Genomic DNA, 12,490 nt, shown 5'->3' on the forward strand with positions numbered 1-12,490 from the left:
TATACTTGCTGTATATATGCTACAGTACCAAAACTCTAATTTCTTTATCTCTAGCATGAAATTTCTCTTGGTAACCATATTTTTTTTATTACTTCATATATTGTTGATATTCTCTTTGTCTGTTTTACATTTCTGTCTGAATGTTATGTAAATGTGGAGCTTTTCTTCCCAGGCCTCCGCTGTAAATGGACCTGGTCCATTCGACTATTCCGGTAAACAAATATAAAATAAAATAAATAAATAAATAAAACAATTCTGTACTAATGTTTTGAACAAAGTACTCATCTGTAGATAAAAAAAACATGTTTTGTACAAATAAAAAAAAAACAACTTCAGTCATAACTTAAAATGTTAGTACATCAGAAAAGTAATCTTTTTTCAAAATAGTTAGGAAATTCTTCTAAATATTGCTGTTTTATATTATAGTAAAACACATTTTACCCTTGTAAAAAACTGTGGAGTACCTGCAGTTGTATTTGGTATTGCTTCCATCATGGTTGTATTGGATATGACTGTGGTATGTGCTGCAATTAAAAAGATGCCACATTTAATGTGTGTATACAAAAAAATCAGTTTATTTGGTCTATAAGTAATAACACTGACATTTACATAAACATTCTGTACTAATGTTTTAAGCAAAGTACTCATCTGTAGATAAAAAACATGTTTTGTACAAATAAGAAACAGCTTCAATCTCGACTTAAAATGTTAGTACATCAGAAAAGTAATCTTTTTCAAAATAGTTAAGAAATTCTTCTAAATATTGCTATTTTATACCAGAGTAAAGAACATTTTACTCTTGAGTAAACATAACAATTGTATTCTAATTTGTTTGGAAAGAGAAAATTGCCAGATACTTCAAGTACAGTGTTAATTTCATCACTGTATGTCTAGAGGTCAAATTTACCAGTACAAATATGATGTTGTATCCAAAGTCCTAGTGAATTACTCTTTTTGTCTCGCATACTGGCTTAGCTGTCAACCCTAGGTACTCAACAGCTATGTGATCTTAGCACTGCATGTACCAGATCAGTGTTGATAACAAGTGCATAGCTGCTATGTGCCTTAATATATTGTAAATATGTGTAATAGCACTGCCACTTTAAAGAATGTAGAGGCACGGCTGGTTTTAAAAATTAGTGTATCCTCATGATGCACTGAGTCTAGTTTGTCTGTCACTAGTATGTTTGTGATGAGTGCCATTTTATACAATATTATAGTTGCTGTTTTATGTCAAATGCTGGTGTATCCAAACATTATTAGCACTGCCTGCCGACATGACTGAGTAACTAGAGATGCTCATTATGAAAATACTGAATTATGAAATTGTTATTTCTTATAGTGTCTGTTAGAGCATAAACCATCCTTCTAAAATGCACGGTCAAAAGAATATTTTCTTCATAAATCCTCAGTCTGTCTTTTTTTCCTCAAACTATGTCAGCTTGTTTTTAGTGTGTGTGTGTGTGTGTGTGTGTGTGTGTGTGTGTGTGTGTGTGTGTGTGTGTGTGTGTGTGTGTAACACACTATAGCATTAGGCTGTTCTCCTTTCTTGAGGTATCCAAGCATTTCTGTCATGATACCAACTTCATCGGTTTTCATTATGCACATATTATTTGTCAGTCTCATTTTAATTAATATATATTTTTTGGCATAGATGATGCATAACATACTTAATTGCTATGTGTTGTAAAGGTACAATTGCAGTATATTTGGAATGGGGCTTTCAGTAGAGAAAGTAGGTCTTTAGAGCAATACACATGTAAGTTGGAATGTACAATTTAATTTAACATTAGTCATAAAGGACTGTCACAGTCATTCACTGTACATGAGAATAGAAAAAAATTGTTACTAAACTAACTTGGAAGTAGGACATAACATATTATATGCAGCAATAAACAATCCATAGTTCATAGGTTCATAGGTTCACAGGTTGGTACTAGGCTATCGGCCCTAGGGCCTATATAAGTCTAGCCATAACAATTCCCTGGATATTTCTTCCCACAATATTTACTTCCCTGGACCCCTGTCTAGCAGGATGACTGACATGATCCCTGGGGTTAATTTTCTATCTCCCATCCAGTCATCAAGGTTCCTTTTGAAGAGGGCCAAGGAGGTGCTCTGCTTGACATGTATGGGCAGTCTATTCCAGAGTATGGGGAGTCTCTCGGTCAGGAACCTATCCCTCCAGCATATTTTGTTCATGTTGATGACAAGGTTTAGATCCCTGGAGCATGTGGCTCTGAGGGAGTGGATTTTTTTAAGTGGAGCATGTCCAACAGCTCAGGGTTTGACATGGCCTTGTATGTTAAGCAGAGATCGGCTCTGAGTAGATGATATGCCACAGAGTATAGCTGGAGTTTTTTTAGATGGTCAGCATAGGGCATCTGCTTTAGGACCTGTGATTCTTTTAGTGAGGTATTTCTGCAGCCTTTCCAGCTGTTGCAGATGTCTTGTGCGCTACATACCAAATGGGGCATTGTACTCTATAATGGGTCTAATGAGGGATGAGTACAGTGGGACAATGACCTCCTTTTTTCTGGATGAAAAACCCTTAGAGATGAAGTGTGCCACATAGAAGGATTTTCTGACTGTTGTGGCGATGTGGTTATTGAAGGTGAGACCACTGTCCACCTGTGTCCCTATGTCTTTCATCACACTTTCGGTGTTTAGTGTACTGCCACCTATGTGGTAATTCATGGGTACATGCTTTTTCCCAAAGGGGATAACTATACATTTCTTGGCATAAAGCTTGAGCCCATGGCTCTGGCACCAAGCATCTGTTTCTGTAAGGCCCTTTTGTAGAATATCTACCCATCGAGTGACATAGGGATTTTTGCCCAGCTTAGTAGGTTTATCTATGATTCCAGATTGGGGGATGGTGTTGAAGACCTTGGTGAGGTCCAGCTAGGCTGTGTGGTCCGCCTTACCCTCGTCCACAGCTCTGGAGACTGATTCAAAGAAGTCAATCAGGTTCAGGTGACAAGATTGGCCCTTCACTGACCCAAACATGGTGGGGTCCAGTGTTTGAAGGTTTCCAATGCCTTTGTTTATAAGTTCCATGATAATGCATTCCATGCCCTTGCAGATCAGGCTTGTCAGACTGATGGGATGGTAGTTCCCAGGATCCAAGGTGGATCCCCCTTGTGGAGTGGGATAACTGTAGCTATGCGCCACTCAGTGGGCACGAAGCCTGAGGTGAGGCTATGATTAAACATGGCACTTAGGTGAGCTGCTAGTTCATTTTGTAGTTCATGTAGTACACAGCCCAGGATGTCATCTGGTCCCATGGCTGATGTATTCTTAGCTTTGCAGAGTGCGGTTTCTACCTGTGAGTACTGGAATTTGGCAATCCTTTGGTACTGAGATAGGCCCTTTAGGGGGTGAGAGGGGGTGAAGTTGGCACTAAATCGATCTGCCAGGATATTGGCAATATCCTTTGGATCAGTATATTTAATGCTATTCTGTTGTAGCTCCAGATCTGAGCATTGCCATTTAGATTCTTGACATAACTATTGAATGCCTTGTGGCTGTCTTTGGAATCTTTGGCAATTTTATTTTCATAACTAGCTTTGGAGGATTTTATGAGGGATCTCAGCTTCTAACTGAGGCTGGTAAGGGAGTTTTTTGCATCCTAGGATTTTCCTCTTTTCTCAACAATTTCTTCTTTCTGTTGTATAGTTTGTTTATGGCAGTGGACCACCGATTGGTTTCCTTTTTTTAGAGGAGAGCGTCTTGGTTCTATTTGGAATGGCACGATTCATGCACAAGTGGATGTGCTCGTACAGTGCCTTAGTGTAGGATTCAGCAGTCGAACCTTCAGATTCCCTCTGCATGGGTGTCGTGAAGTTTGTCACTTCTGACTTGAGTAGCATGAAGTTGGCTTTGGAGAAGTTTTTTATGAAGGTTTCCTTACTGGGGGTGGAGGTAGGATGTGGATGTTAAGGGTGATTTGCTTATGGTCAGGCCTAACCAATGAAGGGGTGACCACTGGTGTGGAGCATCTATCTCCCATGTTTGTAATGACCAGGTCTAGGATATTGGAGTTTCTGGTGGGACAATGGATTAGTTGATCCAGGGCGTTGGAATTTATGAATTCTAAGAACCGTTGGGAAAAGGTGTTGGTACCCGAGTAGTTTTCCCAATTAATGGCAGGGTAATTTAAATCACCCCATATTAGGGCGTTTGGTTGTATCTTAATATTTTCCAGTATGTTTAGAAAGGTGTAGTGAAAATCTTGGGGCATGGTGTAGGATCTGTAGCAAGCTACAATTTGGATTGCAGTCTTACCTAGTGTTAGTTGCACCTGGAGAATTTCAGATGCATTGTGTTGGGCAACTACCCTGGAGGTGTGAATATACTTGGTGAATATGGACACTCCTCCACCTTTAGTGTTTCAGTCTTGGTTTGATGGCTGAAAAGTGTGGTAAGAGTTGTAGCCTGGTATTGCAGGGGTACTCTCTGGATCCTTGAACCAAGTCTCAGTTACTGCACGGGTATCGATGTTCTCCATTTATAGGAGTGCCTCGAGAGAGTGCATTTTGAGGTTTAGACTTCTAGCATTGAGTAGCATTACCTTCAGATTTTGCATGCTTGTATCTGTTATGGTGGTGGTTTTGTTCTTTGAACCTTGCCTAAAAAAGGCACTATAGAGGTGACAAGAGCTTTAGCCAGTAACCTGAATCCCAGGGGTGACAGGTGCAGACCATCTCAGGCAAAGCATTGTGCTTTGTCGATCATGTCTTCCCAGGCAGACAGATACTGGATCCCCTTTGAATGACACCAGAAGCTTAGCCAATTGTTGAAGTCAATCATTTTGTCCTTATACTGTGGTATCATTCTGGGTGAAGGCAGGATGCTACTCAGGGCTAGGGTCATACCTGCCCTGGCCACATGATCTGAGAGCTCTTCTATGTCTCTTTTCATGTAATCCAGGGAGGTACATCTCAAGTCATTACTCCAACATGAACAATGACAGAGTCATATTTGTACTTGTGGAGTGACTTGAGTGCATGCGTTATGTAGCGGATCCTGGCATCCGACATGCAGCTGACTGTAATTTTCTCCTTGTTCAGCCTGGTGAGTGGGACATCAGTGTGCCTGACTGTAGATTCACCTATGACTAAAGTGTTGGGTACATTGTCTTGCCTTAGGGGCGGTTGTTGGGTGGCACACTGGTGTTGTGAGCTGTTTGTCACTTTGGTTGTGACTGGTGTTTGTTTGTGTTTCAGCTTCGGAGGTCCTTGTTGCTTGGGCAGGTTAATGTTAAGGGCCATGTGGGTTTAGTGTTTCCCTGTGTGGGTGTTGATGGTGTGGATTTTGAAGGACTATGTGTTGCTTGAGGTGTAGTGCAGGTGTTAACCTTCTCTTGACTGTCTAACACAATCTTGGCTGGAGACAGCTTTGCTTCCAGTTTGGCTAAGTAAACAGGTTGTAGTGTTGGGTGGTAGGAGGAGAGGGTTTTCTGTGTACATGAGGCAGTTGCTGCATTGCCCCAGTATGCCCAGATTCATCAGGTGGACAGGAGAAATCACCAGAAGCTGACCCTTGGACATGCCTGTTTAGTTACTTTTTTTGTAAAATACAAGAGCTGTTTTCCCTTACCTTTGCAAGGTACTTTGCAATTATAGGCTGTTTAGTGCCTACAATTAATTTCTTCTTATTGACAAGGAGAGTTGAGTGCTTGTATCAGTTTAAGGATTCCTAGTGCTTTCCAGCAGGTTCTAGAGCAAGTGCTAGTCACAGGGTTCAGATTTTAGTGCTACTACTGAGAAACCAGTTTGTTCTAAGGGAAAATTTGAAGAGCAAACTTTCTGGCACCTGGAATAGTTTAACCGTAGCCCAGGGGTGCTGCACAATGTAAAAAATGCCAGAAATTTGAAAGGGATAGAAATCAGCCCAAAAAGGCTAATAAAATTACAATTTCAGAGCTGGAAACCGCTCCTCTAGTGTTACATAGGCAGTACAATGCTCCCTACTCCCACTGGTAAGCAGTAGGACTTCCCTCTACCCTCGCAAAGTCTGGATAGCTCTGAACACAGAAAATAAAGTCCTGAGACAAGCAAGGCCTGGGATCTGGACTATACTAGCTAGGAAAGGCGGGAAATGAGCAAACAAGATAGTATTTTTTTTTGGTTAAAGCAGGCTAAACAATGCAATAATACAGTGAATCAACACAGAAAAGGCTAATACACTTGAGTGTGTAGCCCTAAACAGTAAATGCAATTCATACTCTACAAAATTAGCAATTTAAAACTTTTTAAATGAAGCAAGGCAGAAGCAAGGCAAGTGCACAACTGAAAAACAATTTAAGAGGCAGTAATACAGTAGAATAAGTAGCTAGTCTACATATACAGAGACATCTATATATATATATATATATATATATATATATATATATATATATATATATATATATAAATACAATAGCAGCTAAAACACACTTAATTCAGATGCAGTGCAATCTAGAGCACTTGAGTTGTAGCAATATTAAGGCAAATACCGTTTTAATAAATGCACCAAAATATACTCTATATTTCCAAAATGTTTGAGAAGCACAGTCAGAACACAAGGAGATTCAGGCATTTTTTTTAAAGAAAGGGAGAAAGGAGGAACAGAAGGAAAGAAACTAAGTGGGTTGGCCTTCTCAGATGTTCTCTCTGTATTAGGTAGAATGAGCTAATGACACTAGACTGGGAGGAGTGTCCCAGATCAAATTTACAGTAGGGGAGGGCAACTGCAAAGCCACCAAGTATAACAACAAGACTCCAACAGAGAGGGAGGGTGGGGAACAATACTAAAGCTATTATCCTACACTCTCATAGACAGTTTTAAAAATATGGCAGAAATGGACATGCACTAAATATTAAAGTTATGGATTGTCTATTTGGTTAATTAAATATTTATAAATGTTAAGTGCTTGCATTCTTACTTTGCTGAAAATGTATTTGTCAGTCTTGTAATATCACTTTAATAAGATGAGAAATTATACTGCATATTTCATGGTTGCTTGTCATCACAAGGGTTAAACAAAATTATCTGAGGCATTGACTGTTTTAAATCCAAAAGATATAATTGGAAAAAGAAACAGCTTTTGAGTATTGCTTATTTTTCTTGCTATCGTTATGAAGTATACTAGTCATCATTGGGCATGTTTGGATTTATTTAAATTACTGCATTGTAATTTGTTACCGTGCTGGTGGTGCTGCGGTAGCGTTGTCGCCTCACAGTTAGACGTTGCCCGTTCAATTCTCAGTTAGAGCATTTTCTGTGTGGCAACATGCATGAATTGGTGTTCCTTCGTTGAAGATTGCATGTTAGGCCCGGCAAGCCAGTACGTAAAAATCTACTGCCAATCATTAGCGGACCGGAGTTCCGCTGTGGCGACCCCTAACCGGGAAAAAGCCGAAAGATACAAAACAAAACTGCATTGTAATTTGTTGTTTTTATATGTTTTAGTTACTTATTTATTGTATGTCATGATAAACTATTAAATTTTCTTTTACTGACTGGTGCAGTATAGAGAATTATGACCGTGTTTCTGATCATAGCTAGCTTATTACATGTTCAAAACATGGATGCCTAGAAATTCAGTCAGGAGTTGAATCTTGGCATCCATGTCAAGAAAACATGATAAAAGATTATGATCAGAGACCCAGTCATAATTCTTTGTAATGCTCCATGTATTATTAGTTGCACAATAAAAAGTGCAAGAGTACAAAGTGTTTTACTGACTTTCAAAGTGTTTGAAATCTGGTAAAGGACTTAACTCTGTCAAACATACAGCAAGCAGAAATGAAGTGCTATCGTGTAGAACTAATTACCTTAAAAGCTATTAGGCACATCACCCGACCACACTTTGTTTATAAGTGTGATAGAGTGAAGTTCTGACAGCTTTTAAAAGTCATTTTGGCTTCTGCTCATATTCTTTGCCAGACCGCACTGTTTAGTGTTAGTCTCTATTGTGGGACCTGATCTTAATAGCAGTTTAGTGTACTTAATATGCTTTTATTTTATTAAGTACTTCTAAAGCACTGTCAAGATTGGTTCTCGCACCAGGGACATGGTCAACAAGTTTATCCTTGTCCCAATTATGGCTCTAAATTACTAAGCTCCATGCACTACAGTTAGTGTTTTTTATATGTGCATGCTCTTAAAACATATCCAGCTCTTCATGCATTTATGAAATTCACCTGCTTTTCCTGCCTTGCATGTTTGTGACCCTCTTGTATATTATGTAAGTCATGCCATCGTTTGGGTTCCCTTAAACAGCACTGGCATACAGGCAAAGCACAATGAACTTCCTGGAGTCGGGAGTGCATAAAATGATTAGGATGATAATGACTCATCCCACGACAAAAAAAAAAAAAATAACAGAAACTTCTAGATAGCAGACATCATGTTTTTATGCTGTGGTAGAGAGCCAAGACATGAAGATGTTTGATTTTGTCAGGGGAACAGAAGCAAACTATAGGTTCTTTCCCATTTGTCACCCACTTGGTAGTGTGAAGTCCTCCTTGTTCACTGATTTTCTTGTTGACTCAGTGTTGGTTCTGCCAGATTGGCCTGTGCTGTGTGATTTCAGCATTTAGGCTGGTGATTATTTGACAGCTCTTGCAAAAGCTTTGTATTTAATATGAAAAACTTCTGATTCCTTTGACTATTTACAGCTGCTACCCATAAACAGGACTAGTCACTTTGTTTGGGGCTTCAGTTTAATATGGTAATGTTAGACATTGGCGTAGAACACAGCCCGCCTTTGGGTTAGACCGCCATATTTACCAATTAAGAATTCAGATACTCTGTCTTGTGTACCCAGTTTTAAAGTGGTCCTATATAAAAGTAACGCTACCACTGTTGAACTATTTCTACTCTGTGCAGTGGTGCAGTGGCAGAGTTGTTGCCTCACAGCAAGAGGTTCTTTGGTTCGAGTCTTGGCTGGAGTGCCTTCTGTGTGGAGTCTGCATGTTCTCCCTGCATTTGTGTGGGTTTCCTCTGGGTGCTTTGGTTTCCTCCCACATTACAAAGACATGCATCTGCAGCATTTCTCTCTGTGCCTTCACTGAAAATTGGCTTTGTTCCAAGTTGGAATTTCTCGGTTAACAAATGTTAAATAAAATAACAAATAAATAAATAATTCCGTTCCTAATAGATTACAACATAATAAAAACTACATGGTTTTCTCAAAAAAAAAAAAGAATTCCACTGAATGGATTAAACTGTAATTAGAAGACTGGAAACACACGTTAGTGGTTTATGTACAGAACAAACCCCGTTAGAACCCTCAGGCCTCATATAATGATTCTGGCTCCTGAGCACAAAGTAAAGCAACACTGTGACCACATTAGTGTAAATCCTGCTGACAGGATCTGTGTTAGCCATGTTATGATTTTGAGCTCCAAAGCTTAAGTAGGAAGGAGTTAAGTATGGTGGGAGGGGTTAAGTATGGTGTGACAATGTAAGAGTACCCACCTTTTGGAGGACACACTGACAACTTGCTATAGTCCATGTCCACTCAGGTAGCTCATCTGAGAAGGCAAGTCCTGGTAAATCTCTGCAGTGAGAAATCTAAGGTCTTCAGAGTGATCAACAGACTGCTTTTCACCATGTCTGACATTGGAGAAAGTGTTTTCAGCTACTGATTGCAAAATGATCTTGATGAGGTCATGTGATTTCTTCCAGATCAATGACCTGCCTCACATACCTTGGGTACACCAAGTTTGTTATGGCTGACTTGTATATCATTGCTGATATATTTTTACAATTGTCTTATTTTGTTTGTAACTTGAATTTCTCTAACTGTTCTAAAATAGGACTTGGTAATACCAGTTTTCAAAACAATCCCCTTTGGATACCCTATGTTGAACTTTCCATTCATGATGAAGGTCAACAAGAAAGTGGTAACTATGCAATGTTTACTATTTTTCACTCTGGCATCCATCCCATTTTGTTTTCACAACTCACACCTGACTGACTCGAGTGGCTAAAGATTTACCTGTACCTTACATTCAGATGCTGTACTCTGTATGGGTCCTCTTGGATCATTTTTACTGCTTTTGATGTGCTCAGCCGTCAGATTATAAAGGAATACTTTAAGATCCACTAATGTAGTCTCTATCATAGCTCTCAACTGTCCAGATTTTTGCCTCATATTTTTGATCTATTTTTCATAAAGTTGTGGTTTTCTGGCAAACCACTAGAAAAATCATTGAGGATTGATGGCAGAAGATGATATACATTTGAGTTTCAGACTTCATATCCTTCAGAAAAATCCATGCTAATGCAAAGCCTGTTCTTCTATCAACTTTTTAAGTTAGTAAGAGCAATATTTAAAATTGGTCCCTATTTTTGGTCCTTTGGCCCACCATTATTTATGGCTTCGTTTAGATTTCTTGATTTAAGAGATAGAGAGGTATGATCTCTATGCAGTGTGCATCCTACTTTTCTGGGCAAACTCGGGTAGAGTTTAAAGTGTGAACTCATACTCTTCATACCCTCAGAGATATAAGGTCTTTCAAAGCTCCACTTTGGATCCTATTCTAGCCTATTATACATAAATATTTTCGGATTCATAGGGTCATAGCTGTATACTAGGCTAATAACCACTAGTGCTCTTATAAGCCTAGCTGCGTGACCCAAATGTGATACACAAATTTAATTTACATAGATAAGTGATTTACTGACTCCTCTGTCCATCAGAGACATAGCAGCCAGACCACGGGTGAATTTCCAATTACCCATTCTTTGGTCTAAGTTGCACTTAAAAAAGGGAAAGGGAGTATCTCTGCTTCACATAGATGGTCTGTTCGAGAGAATGGGAATTCTATAAGAAAACTACCTGTCTCTCTAACATGTCCTACTTATATCAGAAGCAAAATTTAGGTCTTTTAATCTAGTAGTTCTGATGCTGTTTGTTATGCAGATGTGCAAAAGGTTCATCAAAACAGGGTCCAGTGATACCCGGTATGCCAGGCAAAGGTCACCTCTCAGATATCTGCATGATACCGAGTAAAAAGACAGGACTTTGAGGCGATCAGTGTAGGACACTGTGTTTACTCCCCATATTCTTTTTGTAAGGAACATTTGCAGACATTCCAGTTGCTGCGTATATCTGGTCAAACACATCCCAAAGGGGGCATTATACTCTATGATGGGTCTGTTGAGGGTTGAGCACAGTGGGATGATGATTTCTCTGGACCTAGATGGCATGCCTTTACTTATAAATTAAGCAACATAGAAGGATTTATTACTATACGTTGGAAACATGCTGGTCAAAGGTTGCATTACTGTCTACATGAGCTCCCAGATCCCTGACTAGTGAATCAACTGTTAAGGGTGTTTTGCTGATGACATAGTTACCCAGGGTGGTAGACTTCCCAAAAGGTACTTTAATGCATTTCATGCTATTGGGTTTTAAGCCATGGCTTTGGCACCAAGTATTTGTCTGTATTTGACATTTCTGAAAGGTGTTCTCATCTTGTGGGGATTCAATGACTGCTCTCAGTTTACAATCATCTGTGAACTTGGTCAACCAAAGGCCTTTGACATTTAAAAAGTAGATGCTAAAGAGGAGTGGAACTAGCACAGATCCTGGGGAACTCCACTGGTGACTGACCTCTTTGTGGAGGTGCTTCACTGATTCTAACCTCCTGAGTCCCATCGGTGAGCCAGCTAGTTATCCAGCATGTTATAAAATGGTTTATACCCAGTTCTATAAGATTTTTGACAAAGCCTGAGTGGGGTATTGTATCAAATGTTTTAGCCAGATCTGGTTGGCAATATGCACTGTTTCCCCTCATCCATAGTAACATTTACAAAGTCCACCAGATTCAATAAGCATGAACTTGCTTTGACAATGCTGAATTGGGGTGGATCCAGTGTTTGAAGGTCTCCTATGTCTTTGTTGAAAATTTCCAAGATAATTCTTTTGTGGCTTTGTAAATAAGACCAGTCAGACTAATGGGTCTGTAGTTTCCAGGATCTGTTGAACATCCTCCCTTGTGAAGTGGGATGAATGTTGCAGTCCTCCATTCACGTAGCACAAAGCCTGTTTTAAGACTATAATTATATGACTCCGGGGTCCTGATAAGCCATATTTTAGACTATTCGGGAGGCATCCGGGGATGTTATCCCAGTGAGGCTATGTTCTTGGCTTTACTTAGAGCAGCCAGTACATGCTCCCTAGTTATAGCTGGAGGGGTTATGTTTGATGTCATTTTTGAGGGGATGGTTGAGAGTGAGAGGATAAAGTTGGAACTGAATTTGCCCACTAACAGGTTTGCTAAATTGCCAGACTCAGTGAATGTGGCAACATTAACCACCAGTACAGCACATTACTGTGTGCTGTCCTTGAAGTTTCTGGCATAGCTGTGGAAGGGCTTATGGTTATTTTTCACCTAGGAGGCTATCTTAACCTCAAAGATGGCTTTGCTTGGCCTAATTAGCCCTCTTAGTTGCCCATTTACTTTGATGAGAGAGTTTCTATTTTTATGGA

General features: G+C 39.6%; 1 protein-coding gene across 8 annotated transcripts in view; it reads right to left on the bottom strand.

The window, feature by feature from the left end:
• LOC122800909 (hepatitis A virus cellular receptor 1-like) overlaps positions 1-12,490 on the bottom strand; it is a 327,925-nt gene that overhangs the window by 201,000 nt on the left and 114,435 nt on the right. For all 8 annotated transcript variants that reach the window (XM_044070261.1, XM_044070254.1, XM_044070257.1 and 5 more), the window contains exon 2: positions 465-524. In XM_044070261.1, the coding sequence (XP_043926196.1) occupies positions 465-524 (60 nt within the window). The remainder of the gene's footprint in view (positions 1-464; positions 525-12,490) is intronic.

The sequence above is a fragment of the Protopterus annectens genome, chromosome 4.part1 (genome assembly GCF_019279795.1).
Source record: "Protopterus annectens isolate FY-2018-M chromosome 4.part1, PAN1.0, whole genome shotgun sequence".
In the NCBI taxonomy this organism is placed as follows: domain Eukaryota; kingdom Metazoa; phylum Chordata; order Ceratodontiformes; family Protopteridae; genus Protopterus; species Protopterus annectens.